This window comes from Mangifera indica, chromosome 9, assembly GCF_011075055.1.
Source record: "Mangifera indica cultivar Alphonso chromosome 9, CATAS_Mindica_2.1, whole genome shotgun sequence".
NCBI classification, from domain to species: Eukaryota; Viridiplantae; Streptophyta; class Magnoliopsida; order Sapindales; family Anacardiaceae; genus Mangifera; species Mangifera indica.
In genome coordinates this window covers 2,098,367-2,118,998 of record NC_058145.1, presented here as the reverse complement: position 1 = coordinate 2,118,998, position 20,632 = coordinate 2,098,367, and the positions used below count along the sequence as shown (strand labels likewise).

Here is a 20,632-nt window from a genome sequence, read left to right as displayed (position 1 = left end):
GAACACTCACCCCTACCCATGCTTACAATAATGCAATAATGGTATGGGCAGGGCAGGTCTTGTATTCAAAGCATTGGCCCATTTTTGTTAAAAGATCTTTTACGAAGTGGTTTATCTGACACGCGTCGGCATCAACAGATAGCAGATGCAATCATGGAACGTCCGTTCCCAATCCTAACAGGAAAGGAAAGTTTTTAGCATTCTCCTGTCCAATCATATGGCGCGTGATGTTGGATAAAAAATGCAGATTGATTATCATTGTCCCACCCAAAGTTTAGTCTAAAACATTTTACCCGCATAAATTATTAAATTGTAATTTTCCACCCACAACTAAGAAAAAGGCTTGACTTAGGTCTGATAATTATAATTATTATTAAATCCCAAATCACAATAGTGTAGATGGAAAGTAAGGCTGATTATTTAGAATAGATTTTTAATTTAACGGTCGTTTGATTCATGTGTAATAATGATTATATTGGTATTTTATCTTTTATTATTTATATTAATTTATTTATTTTATCAATAATAAAATATTATTGTAATATTCTATTACTAATAGTGATGTGATAGATAATATAAGTGATAATCTAATTACTATCTTCACCTTATGTATTAAAAAGATTATCAGAGTAATCTTGATTTTATTATAATTATATTTTTATTTATTAATTTTTTTGAACAAAAATAACCTTATTTTCAATTAATATAAAAAATTTAGAATAATTATACCTAAAGACATTTAAATAAAATAATTTACTAGAATTCTTTTATTACCTCTAATTAAATACAATAATTAGGTTTTTGGTTTAATAGTAAATAGGGTTTATATTTACGATTGAGAGTAGTACTTTGTGCATCTAATTATGAGTACCCGATATATTTGATAAAACTTGACACTATTTATTAACTTGATACGAAAAAAATTAGGTTAAAATTATGATTTTTTATATGAAAAAAAGTTTATATTAGGTTTAAATTGACACAAAGTCAACCCAAATTAACTTGAAAGTTTTAAACAAAATATTTTATAATATTATGATAATAAAAATCTCTCGTATCTTTTATTTTCTTTATTTGACCAAAAAAACTTTTATCTATAAAATCCCTGTTCTCTAATTCAAATCAACAAAGAAATCAACATTACACCAAATCTGCATCACCCGAAGAAATTCATTTAAATTTAATATCTTTTTTTGACAGATTTATAAAAAACTATTTATTGTTTTTTTTGTTCTTGATAATAATATTCAATTTTTTTTTTTATCTTCACATTGATCATATAAAAAGACAATAAGCAAATATTAGTATTAATTTGAAATAAAATAATTTTGTTTTGACAAAATGTTGTTTTATGTTGAAATATCTTTTTAGGTATTCTTTTACAATAAATCGTATTATTCATTGATTTTGTTATAACAAATCATGCCACTACATGTGTGTATTAAGATGAGTTTATCTGTTATATAGTTTGAATTAATTCCGATTTGATTAAGTTAACTAAAAAATATTTAGATTCGGTTTAAGATGAAAAAATTTTGACACGATTTTATTTCAGATTATATTAGGAATTAGAGTTTTCAATTTAAAACTTAAATTAATATGACATAAATACGATCTGATGATATGAACGGCCACATCTAAGTATCCAATAGGATGAATTGGGTGCATACACTTTTATTGCAACAAGGAATATAAATGAAATATATATAATATTATTAAAAAAAAAATTTGAGCGTCACTCGACAAACAAACTCTATCTCTGGTCTTGACCCTGCAGTTCAACGGCCGATAATTTCTTATCCAACCCGCAACCTAACCTGAAGAAGAGAGCTCTCACTCTCTCGTCCATGGAGACTCTTGTAAAAACAACGATCCCCAATTTCTCTGCAAACCCAAAGCACCCCACAACCAAACGTCTTAAGCCTTTGAAGGTCTCAATAAAACCTCCACCACCGGAGTTTGACTTCAGGACAGAAATTCTGTCAGGCTCTCGAGCCACAGTCGCCAAAACTTGTCCAGAGTTGCTTAACTTGGCAGATAATGGGACCTTAATATTAATAGAGAAACGGCAGTTCGGTCCAGTGCCCGCCTGGAGGACCGAGTTTATTGAACCTGACACCATATGGTTGATCGGCACCAACCATCTTTCTCCGCGTTCCGCCACTGACGTGGAGCGTGTCGTCCGGGCAGTTCAGCCGGATAATGTGGTTGTCGAGCTCTGTAGAAGTAGGCAAGTTTCTTCGTTTCGCTTTCCAGGAAGCTTAATCAGCTTCTATCAAATGGGTCCTTTGAATTTTCTTGGATTTGTGTCAAGTATGTTGTTTGTTTTCAATCTTTTATTCGGCTTCTTAATTTATATTATTTCACAGCTCATTTTCAGAGCTGGGATTATGTACACTTCAGATGGAGCTGAGAATGACCAACAATTGCGGTCAAATATGTTCTCTTTGAGCGGGACTGGGTTTTTTGATGCTGTTGGCCGCAGCATTAATTTGGGTGAGGATTGATTTTTTTGTGTGCTTGTTTTTGTACGAATCAAAGTAAATGGCAAAGTTACTAAATGTTTATATATATGACAGGGGGCCAAGCAGCTCTAGCTTTGCGTCTATTTCTGGCCCTTTTTTCATCCAAAATTTCTTCTGATGTCAACCGCCCTTTTGGGGATGAGGTAATGGAATGAAAACTAGCATTTAAAGGGACAATTTGATTACTAAACTGGAGTCAATTTGTGAATTTGTCCTATGATTTGCAGTTTCGTGCTGCTCGAAAAGTCTCTGAGGAAGTTGGAGCTCAAATTGTTTTGGGAGATCGACCAATTGAGATAACTGTATGTGCATAAAGTTAGCATTTTGATTCATCAGTGTTAAAATTCTATAAATAGGTTCTAACTGCTTCGAATGTTTATTTGTATGAACTATGAGATGAAACAATAATCCATCAAACTAATTCATCTCATTCTGTTTATTTTGTTTTTGTAGCTTGAAAGGGCTTGGAATTCTCTGAAATGGACTGAGAAACTTAGTTTGGTGATAGCGGTCATTCGTGGGATAACATCATCATCTGATATGTCCTTGAACAATCTCAAGGTTTTTCTCTAACTAATTTTCTCCTCTTTATTCTGTACACATGTAATTTATACTTTCATTAAGCTGTCTTAGGCCTGTGACCCAATTTCTTGCTAGATTTTGACATGATTTAGATATATTCCTGCCATGCAACGATAGAAAATGATAACAAAATCAAAACTCTTCTTGTTTATGATTTATTAACTCAAATGAACTTGTACAATCTTCTTGTTCCCTATCTTGGCAACTGGTTTTAGTTTGTAATATGATGGATGATATTATGCGAATTCCATGAAACCTGTTTGTTCTGATGCTTATATATCGAGCTTCTTCTTGAATATAAATTCATCCTATGTGTTCACAAAACCGTAAACCATTGCCAACACCCACATAATAATATATGATGTGCTGGTAGCGGTGATAGATATAGGATACCCTAAAAGAAGAAGAAAAGGGACAGATAACCTTATCTGTGATCTAATTCTGAGACTAGATAAGGAAGTGGACTTCATATTTGAAAGCATTATATGATAAGGTCTTGATGAGCTTCTGGCATGTATCTGTCCTGTTTCATTTCTGAAATGATGATGATTCTATAATCCTGCTCTTTAGGCATAATATTTTTCAATCTTAATGGCCTCTTTTCGCCCAAATTCTGTTACAGGAGCCAAGTCCAGATGACAGCACTTTTCAGCTGTACGAATGGCTAAGCTTTTCGTATCCATCACTCTTGCAACCTCTTATACATGAAAGAGACACGGTAAATTATCTTGGATTTTTCCATTCTTATACTCCATTTGAGAGTTATCAGTATTTATCAAATTTGTTCCAATTTAATGGAATGTTATTGAATCAAATGACAAAGACATTGTTGAAAAAATGATGGCTTTTCTTGGATGAAATGAAAATTGGATTCATGTAACGGGAGAAAGGTTTGCCATTATGTAGCTGGAAAGATATGTGGCCATGAAATAGGGATTAAGTGGAACCAAATTGACTGGATGGTAGAGTAGTTGAACTTTTATTATTTATAACATGCATGATGAACTTTCACTTCTCAAATTGTTATTATTTATCTTTTAAGGGAAAGCAAAGGAGGAAATCATGTCTTCAAAAGAATTATGACTTCTTTGATAAATTTTTGTTATCTAACAAAGGGAGCATACTGCTACATTTTCAGTATCTTGCATGGTCACTCAAACGAAGCAAAGCAGTGAACAACTCGAAGAAAGTGGTGGGAGTGATCGGAAAAGGCCACATGAACGGCGTAGTATATGCACTGATATCAGATCAGGGAAACTTGCGATTTCGGGATCTTGCAGGGAAGAAGGGATCTAGTGATGGCTCTAATGGCTTGGTCGCTGGCCTCCTTAAGAGCTTGCTTAGAGACACTGTGATTGGCATTGTGTTGTGGGCATTGTATGAACTGATAAAAGGTTCACTATAGCCAACCAGCAGATTTCAGTTCTTTTGTAAATCCCATTTTTCTGGTAAATGTTAAATTATATAATTATCATAAATTTGAAGATTTTTTCTTTAATTTTTAAAAATGGTTCCAATTATGTTTTCTGATCAACTACTAATATTAGATGTTATTTTATTTTTAATTTAAAATTATTTAATCACATAATAATACATTATTGATATATACAAATTATATATAAAAAAATATGTACGTATAATTTTATTGAAAGCATTACTCTTTCCTTTAACCCCATCGTCTATTTTTTCTGGCATGATTAAATTCATGTTAGTCAAGACAACATAATTTCCATACAAAAATTTCAAATTAGGCTTTTAGAAAGGGAAAAAAAGGGAAGGGTTTTAGGGAATTAAGAAAAATATTTCTTTGATCAATAAAATTATGCGTATATATTTTTGATATATAATTTGAATATATAAATAATGTATCGTGATGTGAATATATGATTTTGAATTAAAGATAAAATAACACTAATCATATGATGATATATCATCTATATACCTAAATCGTATACAAAAAATATATACACATAATATTATTTTTCTTTTATATATGTAGTGTACTAAAAATAAATGTCCTATGTGGTAATAATAAATTTACATTTAAAAAATAATGTTAAAGCTTAAAAAGAAATTTGGTAAAGCTTGTTAATAACACAACGAAAAATAAAAGGGTATTACTTCTTTAGGTCAATACAAATGTAACCAACAATTCTAATCTTATATAAATGTAACTAACTGGCTTATCTAAAAGCAAATTTGTCTTAAGGCACGGGGAAAATGGCATCAATTCGATCGAATCGATCCACAACTAGGCTCAAGGCACACGAAAATAGTCTGGCTTGCATTGTAGCATGTCGGGTCTGACCCATGGGCCTTTGGGCTGGGCCTTGAGCCTAGACATAAGACCCATAGATAGGCCTAATACTATTCATTATTGTTTACATAATTAACAAAAAAATAATTAATTAATAATTATAATATAAAAATTTATTCTTTTACTAAAATTAATATGTAAATCCATTCAAAGCTCAACCCAACCTTATGTATATAGGGTTAGACCTTAGGTTTTAAAATTTTCCTAGGCCAACCCGACCCAAAGGCCCGTATAATGACACCTAGTGACACCTCTATCTCCAATAAAACCTTTATCCTTAATCTCAACCCCATTAATATCTAACTCTCATTCGCAAAATCTCTAGCTCTTAAAACAGAAAATTAAATAAGAAAGATTATTACATCATGTTATTGAGATCAATCTAGCTTAACATTAAATAAAGCAATATGTGACAATTTCTTAGATAAATCTAGTTATTTGATGTACTTGACTGTTATATTGACGATTTTGTTGTGAATGTGAATGAGATTTAAGAGAGTAGAAATATATTTGCATGAGATAAAATTTATTTTTTAGCAAATTAGATAACATATGTAAAATGTTGATAAATTTCGACACTTGTGTATGTTATCCGATTAGTATAAATATCGGCGAGTGTAAGAATTTTATGTTAAAGAAAAAATCATTGTAATTTGTTATTTGACATAATGGAATTAACTTGATATTGTAGGGTTTTTACATGCATAGTGTTCACATCAAATATTATCATGACAACGGAGAAATTAAAAAATTTCCACAAAACTCTTTGTCATATGATCAAAGTCATATTATACATGTGAAAGGGAGATAGAAACCATTATGCCTATGTCTAATAGCTCAATCTTTTCGAATTTATCCCAACTCTATCTCAAATGAAATAATGTCTCATTTGTTAGTAAAATAATGTCCTACTCAACCACATAAGGGCTTTATGATAATACAAAGTACTAACATGTGTTATGAAAGTGAGTGTATGTTTTTCTCCCTATAAAAATTCAGAGAGACTATGAAAAGTGGCTATAGTTATGAAAAAATGTAAATTTATATCATAACTAGGATAGCCTCCATATATACTCCACCCTTATATAATGGGTATTTGCACTTTTTGCTCAATCCCTTAAATTATATTAATTGGACCTATATATATTTTTAATATTGATTCCTAAATATTTAAAATATATTTTCATAGATCTATGTTCACTAATTTTAAAATAACCTGAGATAACTCATTTTTTGTACAATATACACCATATTTTGAATCATAGCAAATAACTTTTTATAGTGTGTGCCCGTAGGTTCTCGCTAATACGTTGGCAATGATTATATTGTAAATCTTGTGTATCTTTTGTATTATATATACATGCCATTGTTAAATGTGACATCTTCTGTATAGTGTTAACATACATAACCCAGTTCCTATTAGAATATGTCCTAAAAACCAATCTCTTTAATTGGTTTTAAGAGTTATATATCTTGCATATACATTATTAATAAAAGAAGAGTTCGGTCATACTTCACATGTTTTATACGTCACTTTTATATCTATGTTGTAGTTGTATATTATATTCATATTAGCTACATGCATACGACATGTGAAAGGTCCCAATGAGTTTTAATAAACGTCATCAAATCGTTTTCTGTATAGACAATCTGTTTGGGCAATAGTATTGCATAGTGGGTATGTGCTATATCACTACAATATATCAATGGATAATATTAGACATGGTGGATATACACATGGGTAAAAAATGGAACCATTTGATGGTTAGAGAACTTATCAAAAGTTATTATATTATATTGTTTATCGAACGTGACCGTTGAACAATGATCACATGGGCATTAATATGTAATCAATGATACATCATAAATCATACTAGTGTATAGATCCTTTGACTTGAGATATCACAATTATGTTTCGTTCCAGAACGTATGGTTCATATGGTGTATACCACGAGACTAATCATGTCTCGTTCATAAGCCACTTTGATCATATGTTGCTTGAGCGAGAGGACAAGTGATGATCATACAGGGATCCGTCAGCTCGACTGCTTCCGAGTTTTCATACGAATATCGAGATATGAAAATCTAAGACACTGGCCAGTGTAACAAAAAGACCACATGAAGAGAGTTTCGATGTGACACGTTATGATGTATGACTTGATATTCGAAAAGATTAAATATTGAATTTTGATATTCCATGAATCCAAGTTCAATCGGGATGTAATGACGGAAGAATTGAACTATATGGTAAGTGTGAGTAAGAAATGTTCATTTGACATTATGTGAAACTTGTACTTCATTATGATGTAGGGGTCATGAGACATTGCTAGATGACATCACATGATCAGTGGGAGCTTCGTTTTGTAGCGAAAAACAAAGTATATTGGTTAACGACAGTTTTGAGTTATACAATGATATAATGAAACGTATCATTCGATATGAGACCCATGACTACGTCACTATGAACCTTGAAGATCACACCTATATTTCAAGGAAGAAAATGGTGTTATGAAGCTGAAAATATTTATCTATGGTTGGCTAGCACTTTTTGAGGATAAAAAATTGTGTTTTTCGAATAAGATTCGGAAAATGGGCAAAATTGTCATTTTACACCTTTTAAATTGTTTAGAAAGTTAAAATGAATAATTTTGGGCACAAATTATTTAACATGTGTCAAATTCTAATTTCTCTTAATTATCAACTAATGAGAATTAAACACATGCTTTAACTTGATAAATATTAAGTTTTAGTTTAATAAAAGAGAGAAAAATGTAGAAAAATATTACATTTTCTCTTCTTCTTTTTCTTTTGCCAGGAAAAACACCATTTTTCTTCCTTGAAGGGTGCAAGTCAAGAGATCACTTATTTTAGTGATTCAAGCTTCCAAACTTCAAATCAACTTACAAGGTATAAGGTAGTTTACATGTTTCTCTGATTTATTTCTTGAAATAATATGTAAATTTTATATTACCATTGTTACATATGATGTGAACATGATCTAAAAATTCTAATTTTCTTGCCAAAATCCTTCAAATGGTATCAGAGCAAGAGTTTAATCCTTGAATGACAAGAACATGCCATAATTTTAGGTGTTTAGAAATGTTAGTGATCAAAACCTAAGATAAGTTTTGTTATGTGTGATTGTTCAAACCAAGTGTTCATATATTATTAGGAATGTCTTAATAGCATTTGAGAAGCTTTAAATTGTTGAAATTGTGTTGGATAACTTTTGACATAATTAAAAAAAAAACCCTAATTTTAGAAATTTAGGTGTTTTTGAAATTAATGGTTTAATCATGATTTATACATGATTGTCATGATATACACATGAATTTTAATCTTGACTTTACATGGGAATGTGTTTTTAAAAAACTTAGTTTGCGTGACTTGGTGAAGGGCATGAACAAGTTGACATGATTTCCATGTGTTTGGTTGATGGAAATAACATTCAATGTTGATTGAATTGTTACTAGTTCATTAAATTAGTGTTTGACATGGTTTGATTGAGAATTGAATTCTTGATAGCTTGAATTGGATAAATTACTTTATGAGTAACTATATTCATGCTTGAATAATTATTGTATGGTGAGATGAATTATGTTTGAGTGATGAATAATTTATATATATATCATGATTTGGTGAAATGCATGACACTTGTGAATTTGGCTCACATTAGGCATGTGTTATGTATTTATTTTACAACTTGTCATTCTAAAATCTATTCATGTTTAAGTATGAATTAAACCATGTTTAGTGAGATTTTGGTGAACTTGGTATGTGTTTAGGGTTTCATGGTTGGTTTCAAGAAAAATGCAATATAAATTTTGGTTAAATTACTTTGTTTACTTGTTATGGTTTGATTTTGTAGACACCAAACATTGGATGTGTTTGTGTTTTAACAAACTTGAATAAAAAGCATGACGTATGGTAAATTATTTGTTAAGTTTACCAAATTATAAATTTAATTTCTATGTTTGAATGTTTGACTATGGTATTACAAATATTAATATGATACCCAAAATATCATGTTATTATAGGTATATGTGATAGTATTAATGTGTGACATGTGTATGCTATATATGAGACATTGTGACATGATAAACATCATGCATCTAAATGTTTAATATTATGTATGCTAGATTGAAATGGACTTAACATATTGAATATATTTGTTGTCTTAGATACATAAATAAAAACTTAAGTTTGCTAGTCTAGGATTAAGTTATAAGATATTAGATGTCTTATATGCAAGATCAACCTAATGTACATTTTAGATATGTGATATGCTAAGTTGTATGAAAATATGATTTCTTTTTATTATTGAATAATATAGTTGATATGTGTTCAATAGCATGCCTAAGTTTTATATTTTATGTTATCATGTAATTTATTTATGACATATAATACATAGTTTTATGTTTTAGAGAACTAAAACTTTTAGGCATGAAATATTCTTACAATACCATTTAGAATATTAGAAAAGTTTTCAATGACATAAATTGTAAAAATATGGTTTAGTAACATGTCTTGAGTGACAAATACGTATCCAAAAATACATACTAGACTACCCAAGATATAAAATGAACCTAATTAATAATAATAAAATCTTTCCCAAATTTTTAATATCAAATTAGAGTCTTCCATTATGGGTTGATTAGGGTTACGTCATAAGGCTAGAAATCATAGATTTTTATTATGTGACAAATACTATGTCATATGGCGTAAAATTAGTTGATTGGTGTCTAGAGTACTATTTCTGTCATTCCCTAGATTCTATTATGTGTATGAGTGATGGGGTATTATATCTAGAAAGCACGATGGGTTGAATTTGACTAGTTTATAGTGCTTAGATCTATTATGTGCGTTGCTCAAAGCTAGAGACTCATATGAATTATAGCTTGCATTTAGAATGTAAAAGGAAATCGATTCCTACTTATTGAGCTTGACGGACTTAGATCTATTATGTGCGGTTTGTCAAGTTTGATAAGAACTTGATTCCCCACTAGAAAGTGATCCAATGAACTTTCCGAATCTTCAACCGGGGAAGTATAAGATTTGAATAAAATAGTGGGAGCTAATAAGATTAGGTTTATTGATAATTTCTAATGAATTTATTATTTCTTGCAGCATTCTCTCTTGTGATCTAGAATCTCAAAATGCCAACGGCAAACAATATACTCCTGAAATTAATGGACTAGCATGTGCTTATTGGCGGGGTGCGTAGGTTGTTGCCTTGTTTTAACAAATTTGTTGGTTTACTTCTCCTTTTGTTTGATATCTTATTAAAATACCTTAAGGGGCCATTTGGTTATTAAGTTTTAAATATTATCTTGGTAATCTATCTTTTATTACTTACATTACTTTGTTTGATTTGTCAGTAATAAAATATTATGATAATCTTCTATTACTAATGATGATGTGATAGGTAATATAAGTGGTAATTTGATTACCACATTTACTTTAGGTATTAAAAAATTACTAAGATAATCTTGATTTTATTATAATTATATTATTATTTATTAATTTTTTAAGAAAAAAATAAATTTATTTTTAATTAATATAATAAATAATATAAAAATATTTAAAAATAATTATATTCCAGGGTATTTAAGTAAAATAATTTACTAGTGTTCTTTTATTATTTTTACCTAAATACAATAATTATTTGTACCATTCATTTTTATCAAATTTTATCAAATGTAGTAATAATTTATATCTAGTAATTTTTTAAGTAATTTATCTTTAAGGTAATATCTCTATTTTAGTTATAAAACATTACCCAAACTAAACGCTCCTAATGGCTTAAGTTAATTCTAGAAGGACATAAATAGAATTTATCAAATTTAACAACAAATTATAATTATTAAACTAGGTTAATTAAAACAAAACACAAGCAAGCAAATATAAGTAAATATAAAATAAAGTTTAAAAGAACATATTTAAAATTTATAGTGTTTCAAAGTTTTTCAGCTCAAGCCTCTTGTATGTACCTGTTTAAGTCACTAACATGTACTTCTTCAAGTCAATCCATTTGATGTTCCACAAAAAATTCAACTGATCTCTATATTAGTTTATTCGAGATGACCTCAAATACAATAGTTATCTGAGATTTCACCTACAAAGAGTTGAATAATAGTGTTTGTACAAGAATACCTCTACAAGACTTATTATAAGATATTACGCTCAAGGTTTCTCTCAGGAGAATGAATTAAGTACAAAGAGAATGCTTTGAATAATTGAATGAATAAAAATATATTTCCTTATTAATTTGGTTTCTCTAACCTTCTTCCAACTCAAAATGCATATTTATATAGGTCTCTCATGTTGGAATGCTTGAAATAGTTGTTGGACACAAGATCATAGTAGTTGACATTTGAAAGAAATGTTTTTCTCATTGAAAAATGTTGTCAAATGGGTGTTCAATATGAACAAACAGGTATTCCAAACTAGAATATCTATTTTTTAGACAAAGTCAACCTCAATCAACTCTTTAATGAAAAGATACTACGTCGTCCATTGTGAAGAACATAAAGTTTGTGTTGCTTGATCAAGGGTATTCCTAAAAAGAGAATTTATTCTTGAGAGAACAAGTGGGAAGAAGATTAAATCTGATGAAGTTTTGATTGCAAGAATCCTGTGAACATATATAGTTATTGATCTAGAAACGTTTGTAGTCTTAGTAATTATGACTTAAAACACAAATAATACGATAAAACTATTATAGTGTTAAACTACCACATCAAAAGGTAGTGACAAATCTCACGTGTTGAGGTTTTTGATGTCAACATGATATAACACATGGGTTCATATTGATTGCATGTCCACCAAACAAGACCTACTAAAAGAATTCCACATGGATGGTAACCACAATATATGTGGAATAGATATTCTAATGAATAGTACTGCATGTGATTCTCATATTGGGATCATCAGAACATTTTGAACATCAATTGACATAGTTTGATGCTAGTCAAACATAGTCCTTTTTTTAGGGTTATTAATATGGTAGTGGTTAGCTATATCGATAAGTGTAACAAAGTTATTTTGGACCACTATACAGATTAGGGTTGATGCTCGAATTCAATATAACCTAGTCTTTGCTTGGAAATTCAAGTAAAGAAGTCAAGGGAACTAAAATAGACATTACTTTTGTATCTCATCCTTGATGAAATATCAGTATGATGAAATGATTTGATTTCACAGTAATTATACCATTGAAATATTATATTAGTTACCGCTAATTTGTTGTATGTTGGGTTATCATAATATCTTACTAGAGATTATTCATAGTCTGTGAATAAAGAGATTAATTTGTGATAGTAAAACATTGAAGAACACCTGACAAGTTATGAAAAGATGTGGAATTCAAGTCACCATCACTAGTGGCTACTTTATTAATTACCATAGATTGGAGTTCGAATCGGTTTGTAGTTGAGTGTGTTTTGTTGGTGAAGAAAATCCTTGGCATTCTTCATTTGACATAGAAAAAAAAAAACTATTTTGTCATCATGTAACCTGAATACGCAAGAAACAATGCAAAGGGCTTATATTTGTCATAGAAAAATTATCCTTGAGACTATTTATGAATCGGTGAAGAAGATTGTCACTGGAACTTGTAGGAATAATGTCATCAATATACAACAACAAGAAGATCAAACAAGCATTAGCAATCCAATAAACAAACATGGAGTTATTTGACTTGCTAGGCATGACACCAAACCAATAAGAAAGGTGATGAACCATTGAAACTAGACAATACCTCATGGAGATCAAGATAGTTTACCTATAAATTCACCCCCATTATTGAATTGAAAAAATAAGATATTTGATGAGAACATAATTTTTTTTTGGTAAGTAAGAATATATTAAAAAAATGTCAAACGGTGAAACGAACAGTCAAAGCTCATCTTACTTCATGTAGTAAAACAAGAAAGTGCTTCATATTTGTATCGCATAGGATATAACCAACAAAAAGTGAGAAGTAATGGTAGAAGTATCTAAAAGGTAATTTACTAGACTTTGACACTAAACAAGAGCTAATAAGTACAGTTTGTGTTTGAGAAGAGGCAGTTGAAAGAGAGTCAGTACCCTCCAAATGGGCTTCACAGCAAAGAAGCCTTGTCCAATGCTTGGCAAAGGAGGGTGGCGGCTTTTAATTTGAAGCAGCAATCACCAGGGATTCATATGAATGACGAAACCCTCGCAAAATCCGGGTGACTTGTCCTTTGTCACTCAAGGGCTGTTGAATGGAGGCAAGGCAAACAGAAATTTCCTTGAATTGTTGGCAATAAGCACCAATACTCAAAATACCCTTTTCAAGTTTATTAAGAGCAAACATGAGTTGTAGTTTAGATGAGAGGAAGTTCCATCAGGAGAAGGAATAGTGGACAATAGAACCATCATTGTGGGAGAGACGTGATCATCAAGGTCATCAATGGCAAGAATTGGCTTAAAGAGATAGAACCAAGTGAGATAATTTGTCGTATCCACTTTATGGTAACAAAGTCAGAATTATTCAAATGAAATATGGCAAGATTTGAGGAGGAGGAGACGGCCGCGGCAGCCATGGTAGCATTAGAGAAGGAGTGGCGGTGCCCATGGTGAGCCAGCTCAGGAAATGTTGTCCTAAATAAGATGGAAAGAAGCTTGATACCATGTAAAAGTGCAATTGACTAATTGAGTTGAGATGATTTATTTATTTATTACAATAAAACTATGTATATATATTTTTTGTACATAATTTGGATACACAAATGATATATCATCATGTAATTAGATAATTTTGAATTAATAATAAAGTAGCACTCAATCACATGATGACACATCATTTATATACTCAAATTATGTATAAAAAATGTATATACATAACATTACTCTATATATTAACACTATCCATACAATGTTATATTTAACAAGAATATACATATAATAAAAAGAGTAACATTATATGTACAAATAATGAGTACAAACTTAAATATAAATATTGATATATCATCATTTGATTAGATATTATTTTATTTCTAATTTAAAACACTTAATTATATAATGATATATTATCATTTATACAGACTCATTATTTGTATTTATAATTTTATTGTTTTGATAATTTTAACCATTAATAAGATAGATAACTAAGCAATTTGTCAAGAAAACAAACTAATTATTGAGGGACTAATAAGGGGAAGCCGAATAAAAGATTTCGTAATCTTCTTTAAAAAGAAGTCAATCTATCACTTCTGGTAATGAACAATAAATGCAGTGATTTACTCCAGATTTTTGCATTAATTATATAAAAATTAAGGGGCAGTGATGGATTTTGTCAACATAATTTTATTAAACACAACATTGTTTTATTGTTTTATTCAAAGATAGAAACAAAAAAGGGTGGAAAGTTAAAAATTACTATCTTTGGTTTCAACATTGTTTTATATAGGACTGGCTTTCTGCATCAGATTCTCCTATAAACCCATCTCTTGTCAACTTTGTTGAAGTTAGAAAAAATCCGAATTCTTGTTATAATGAGTGGAAAAATGCGTCGATCTTTCAAATCAAAAACCTCTCCTCATAAGTTTAATATCTTAGTTGTGGATGATGATCATACATCTCTTTCTATTGTAGCAGCTATATTGAAAACATCGCACTTTGAAGGTATTCAATGGATTTCTCTCACAAGATTATTTAATTTTTTCAGTTTAATCATCAACAAATTATAATATTTTGTTGATGATTTAATAAAAATTCATGAAATGATAATTTAAAGTCTGTTTATTTATTGTTCCATTTAATTTTCAAGTCAATGTAAATTTTGTGTCTTTTATTTCATTTATCTTCTAGTAAATAATTAAATTACTTCATGATCTATTTTATTTATCTTTACTAATATCACTTAGCCAATGGTTGAAATTTAGATTCTTCTTCTTTTGTAAGGTCCCCTTTCATTTCCTTTGAAGTAGATCTATATATTGTTCTTTATTATTTGAGTACTTCTAGATCTTCGTATTTGTTTGATAATTTTTTGCATGCATGAATTTTGGGTAGAAATGATTCAATCTTTTTAAACAATAATGAGTTCAAATGTTAGATTTCAACTTCCGAAATTGCGAAATTACACTTAAATTCATGCACTTTTTCTTTTCTTGCGACGATCCTTAGATTAAATCTCAATTAAATTATACATACTCAGTTTTAAATATTCAATTAAGTATTTTAAATTGTGGGCACATAATATTGTTTATCGTATTTTTAATTTATTCACAATAACCGTGTAATCAATTTTCAAATTCATCTTTTTTTCTTTGGATAGCTATTAGTCACGTAACAAGTGTTTGAACAGATTGTTTTCCATATATATCATTAAGTTGAATTTAACATTCCATAATGGAATTATGTGTGTATACAGTTTTAAGTATACAGTTAGATATATTGATTGTGAATTTAACATTCCTTGATAAAATGATATATTTACGTAATTATATATATATATATATATATATATATATATATATATATATATATATATATATATATATATATATATATATATATATATATATATATATATACACACACACGCGCATGTTGATTTACCTATTTTCATTCTTGGAATTTTAGCTATGACTGTCAAATCTCCATTGGATGCTCTAGCTACTGTCAGGGCAAGGCATGATCGTATCGACCTTGTCCTCACCGATCTCCATATGCCTGAAATGAACGGGATAGAACTGCAAAAACAAATCCAGGAAGAATGTAATCATATGCCTGTCATTAGTAAGAACCCTTTAATTGAAAAGTTTTATTCTTATGTTTGATCAATCAATAAAAAGATACGCAATCGTTTTAATTATATAAATAAGTATATATTTGATGTGTAATATCACATAATTATATGATTTTAAATTAAAAATAAAATATTACTTAATGATATGATAACATACATAAGTATGTACTCATTTATATATTTAAAGTGATTACCTTAGTATTGATCTTAATCAATTTACATGAATATTTTCTCAATCTGCTTCAATATTGTCAATGGCAGTAATGTCCTCAGATGACAGAGAGAGTGTCATACTGGAGAGCTTAGCAAGTGGCGCTGTGTTTTACATAGTAAAACCGATCAACCCAGATGATCTGAAAATTGTGTGGCAATATGCAATTAAATCTACGAAACGTAAATCTATGCACATTGAGGAAATTGGTAGCATCCATTCTGGAGGATCCTTAGCTCCTAAGGATGTTAATTCAGCATCATCTGTGAACCAAGAAACTCATGCACGTAACAAAAGAAAGTATTCCAGAAGGGGGAAAGAATCCATGGAAGAAGAAAACCCCGTTGCTCCAAAGAAGGCCAAGTTGGTTTGGACAGATTCTCTTCAGAGTCTCTTTTTGCATGCCATAAACCATATAAGCCTAGAAAGTAAGCTCTATATGATATCATTCTGTGGCTTCTTCTTCGACTTCAACTTATGAATAATATTTTTGTTTTTTGTTGTTATGTGAAATTCTTGCAGAGGCTGTCCCCAAGAAAATTCTTGAATGCATGAATGTTCCAGGCTTAACTAGAGAAAATGTCGCTAGCCATTTGCAGGTTTGTTAGCATTAGTTCTACAAAAATTCCACCTATGTCATATAGAACAATGTGCACATATTTTATAGCACATAATTAGGTTTAATGATAATATGTTATTATGTTATTAGTTTTTATTTTATTTTTAATTCAAAATCATTCAATAATATGATGGCACATCATCTGTTTATCCAATTATATATTCAAAGATGTGTGTATATAATTTTATTGTTTATTATCATGTTGTAATTAAACATGCACCCTTAATTGGCATATATATATATAACAGAGTAGTACTATATACATAAACAATAGGTACAGATGATTTTATATCATCATTTGATTGAGTATTATTTTATTTTTAATTTAAAATTATCTAGTTAAAAATGACAATTTCAACCCAAATATAGGGTCACCAACCCTAATGAGGAAGAGATTCCTCAATATAAATGGGGAAGAGATTAGAGATGAGGACAAGAATGCATGTGTTCTCTTCCCTTCCTGCCCCCCTCGTCTCTGTTATTTTATATTAATATATTTGTTTAAAATACTAACATATATTTATTATTTTATATTATTTATGTTTTTCAAATGTATTTATATTTTTATTGTGCATATTAAGATAGTTAATATTTGTGATACTTGAAATAGTATGTTAGTTTTAATTTTAGTTAATTTTGTTACTTAATATATTTATATTATATTTAAAAAGTATGAAAAAGAGATTTTTTTTGCAAGAAAGGGCTAGAGAATCATTGTTATTCTCATGACGGGGACGAGGATTGAGATTCTCTTCCCGTTGTCATCGCTATATCCAGTGATAAGGTAATATGTTATTATTTATATTCCATGTTTATATATATAGTTTTAGTGACCAAATATGGGTACTACACTTAAATACAATTGTTTTGTTTATATCAATACACTCAAATTTTTTTTATTATATATTTTTGCGTACTTTACAATTTTTCTAAATTTAGTTTTATATTGAATTTGTGATGGTTAAGATGATCTTATATAACTTACTCAACTAGTTTGGAAAACAATGTAATGGTAGTATAATGCTGTGAATTGGCAGAAGTACAGGATCTTCCTGAAACGAGTCGCAGAGAAAGGCGCTAGTGTCACAACCAAGAACTACTCTACAAAGAATAACGTTATGTCCAGTAGTTTTGCTGCATCAGGGCAGTCTTCATTGTTATTACTTAATCATTCTCCACAAGACAGTCAGCAATTCCAAGGAAAACAGCCAACGAGAGCTTCATTTCAACCTCCTGGTTATGGAGGCCTGTGGGCTCTTAATGGTGCCAACATTGGCGCAAGGCTCGGAGCTTCAAGCAGTTCTGCGTATCAACTCGGTTCGCAGCTGGGAAATCAAGCAAATGTGTACCAACCGAACTTTGGTAACACAAATCCTCTCTATCCGGCAAATCGCACCACTTTCGGAAAGGGATCAAATGGCTTTGTTCACGATCTTCCTCCAAATTATTCTGGGATGCCAATAACTGATGCTATGGAGGCCCTTCGAATAAACCAAACGACACCCAATGTTAATTTTCTAAATGGTGGTTGTGGCTTCATCAATTTGGCTCACAATGACAATATGAGAATTGGGCCAACTGGAAGTGCCCCATTTGCTTATTTCCCTCCTGGAAAACCTTCATCTGTAGGGTTTTATCCTGCAAATTACCCATTCCAACAGGTGTATGCCGGTGTGAATCAACAAGGCAGCAACCCAGCGCTGTCACAACTGCTGATGCAACAATATAATCTCGTCAATGGTGGACAAAGTAATGCTTCTGTCTTTGGTTATCCATGGCAACTCGGGGAAGGTAAAATTTCTGACATTCTGCTGGGGACGACAAACTATCCATTTCCATATCAGGTATGCAAATTTTATTATAACCTTGCTTCAACCTACCAGTGATTCAAACGAAGTTTTTGTTTCTTTATTGACTACAAATGTTGATATGTGTAGCAACAAGGTGGTGAAGGTTTCCTGAGCCCTAACTTTCCTAGCAACTCAAATTTTGGTGAAGTGAATTCTCAGAGAAATCCATCAATGAACCAGGGTTTTTCTAGCGCAGTTGGTGTTGAAAAAAAAAATGAACCAACTCTAGAAGAAGCAAGGAAACCGGATTTGGAGAATGGAAAACGTCCCATTGATGACTACTTCCCAAGCTTTAATCCAGACCCACGTTTCCAGGCAAGTCTAGTTCCTCCACATATTAAAACTGCCTTCAAATTGCTTTGAGTTAAAACTTAAACCCTAATTAACCCACTGGTTTTCTTATTGTTATAGCAACAAGGAAACGAAGAGCAAGTCAACTTTGGGAGAAACGGCCTGCTGGTCGATAATGTCCTTTCAGGAAATCAAGTATGTCCACAGTTAATTTTTAACCTCGAATTAATGGCTTCGATTTAACTTGAGTTACAAATTTTTTGTAACCTTTTCTTAAAGGTAATGTGTATGGTTTTCACTGCAGGAATGGAACGACGACTACTTGAACCATTTGCTCGTTGATCGCCCGTTTTGAAAGAATGAATATCATAACCTGGAAAGGATCTAAATCCAACGATGGAGAAACCCTTACCAGCTTCCTGTATTGGCTTGTGTTCAATTTCTAGTTTTCTATTATAATAAAATTATGTGCACCCAGTTTTAAAATGATACATCATTATATAATTAAATGATTTTAATTAACATTCTATTATATAATGATATATTATTCGAATATTTTATGAAACACTCAAAACTGAATACACATAATATTGTTTTTTTCTTTATCATATGTTGTACTTCGATACAAAACAACTCTTGGGCTTGGCTGTTGTCCTCATCTCTACGTTCAGTTTGATACTTTAGTTTGCCTATTGTGATCTATATAATATGTGATCGTATATTTTAATATTAATTTATTTTTATTTCAAAATTAATTAACCATAGTGTAAAAAATCTATGGAGCCAGCAATGTTGCAAAGATGCTGCAGGTTCTCTGTAATTAATCAGTTTCATCTTGCTTAATCAAATTAATCGTAAGACAGTTCAGCCATATGGCCACTTTTAATATTGACTTCTCATTTGTGCATAGAGGAGTCAAATGGGCTCAGTTGGGCATTTTTTCAAATTATAAAATCGAGTCATTGAATATATCTTAAAAGAATTCAGAAATCTTGACGTTGAAGACGAGTAGATAGATAATATATATATTATTGTATTTATTTTTGTAATTGTATAATATACAAATTAATTTATTTATACTAAATTATAATATTTTTCATGATGTAACTATGATATTCCTCCACTACAAGTGAGAGATTATCAATAAAATATTTGAGGTATTATCCTCGGTTTTAATAATTAGAAAATGATTTGAAACACATAATTTAAAAAATTAATAAGAAATTATTTTTTTAAATTTTGGGTTGGCCCGATACTGTAAGGCTTGACCTTATATATAAGAACGAGCCACGGGCCCAATAAGCCTGGCTAGAGCCGACCTGGCCTGACCCAATACCATATCTATTTGTGCCGATTGAGTATTTTAACTCTATTATTTAGTAGTATTTTGCATTATTTTGTGCATTTTTTCTCTTGTTTATTATGAATATGAACATGTGCAAATTAATGATATTGAGATT

At 30.3% G+C, this 20,632-nt stretch overlaps 2 protein-coding genes across 3 annotated transcripts; both read left to right on the top strand.

Annotated features, from left to right (window-relative positions):
• Nucleotides 1-1,728: 1,728 nt before the first annotated feature.
• On the top strand, nt 1,729-4,624 carry LOC123225189 (traB domain-containing protein-like). Of its 2 annotated transcripts, none has more exons than XM_044649089.1 (7): nt 1,729-2,230; nt 2,381-2,496; nt 2,580-2,668; nt 2,753-2,827; nt 2,979-3,086; nt 3,730-3,825; nt 4,246-4,624. In XM_044649089.1, the coding sequence occupies exons 1-7, from the start codon at nt 1,848-1,850 to the stop codon at nt 4,510-4,512; spliced, it is 1,134 nt and encodes a 377-aa protein (XP_044505024.1). In that variant the 5' UTR covers nt 1,729-1,847; the 3' UTR covers nt 4,513-4,624. The 2 variants fall into 2 exon arrangements, with proteins under 2 accessions (XP_044505024.1, XP_044505025.1); XM_044649090.1 differs by having other exon boundaries at nt 2,097-2,230; nt 2,370-2,496.
• A 10,330-nt stretch (nt 4,625-14,954) lies between these two features.
• Nucleotides 14,955-19,527, top strand: LOC123225660 (two-component response regulator ARR12-like). The gene is made up of 8 exons (XM_044649767.1): nt 14,955-15,072; nt 16,036-16,191; nt 16,463-16,840; nt 16,935-17,011; nt 18,069-18,875; nt 18,969-19,196; nt 19,293-19,367; nt 19,477-19,527. Exons 1-8 carry the CDS (start codon nt 14,955-14,957, stop codon nt 19,525-19,527), a joined length of 1,890 nt encoding a protein of 629 aa, XP_044505702.1.
• The last annotated feature ends 1,105 nt before the right edge of the window (nt 19,528-20,632 follow it).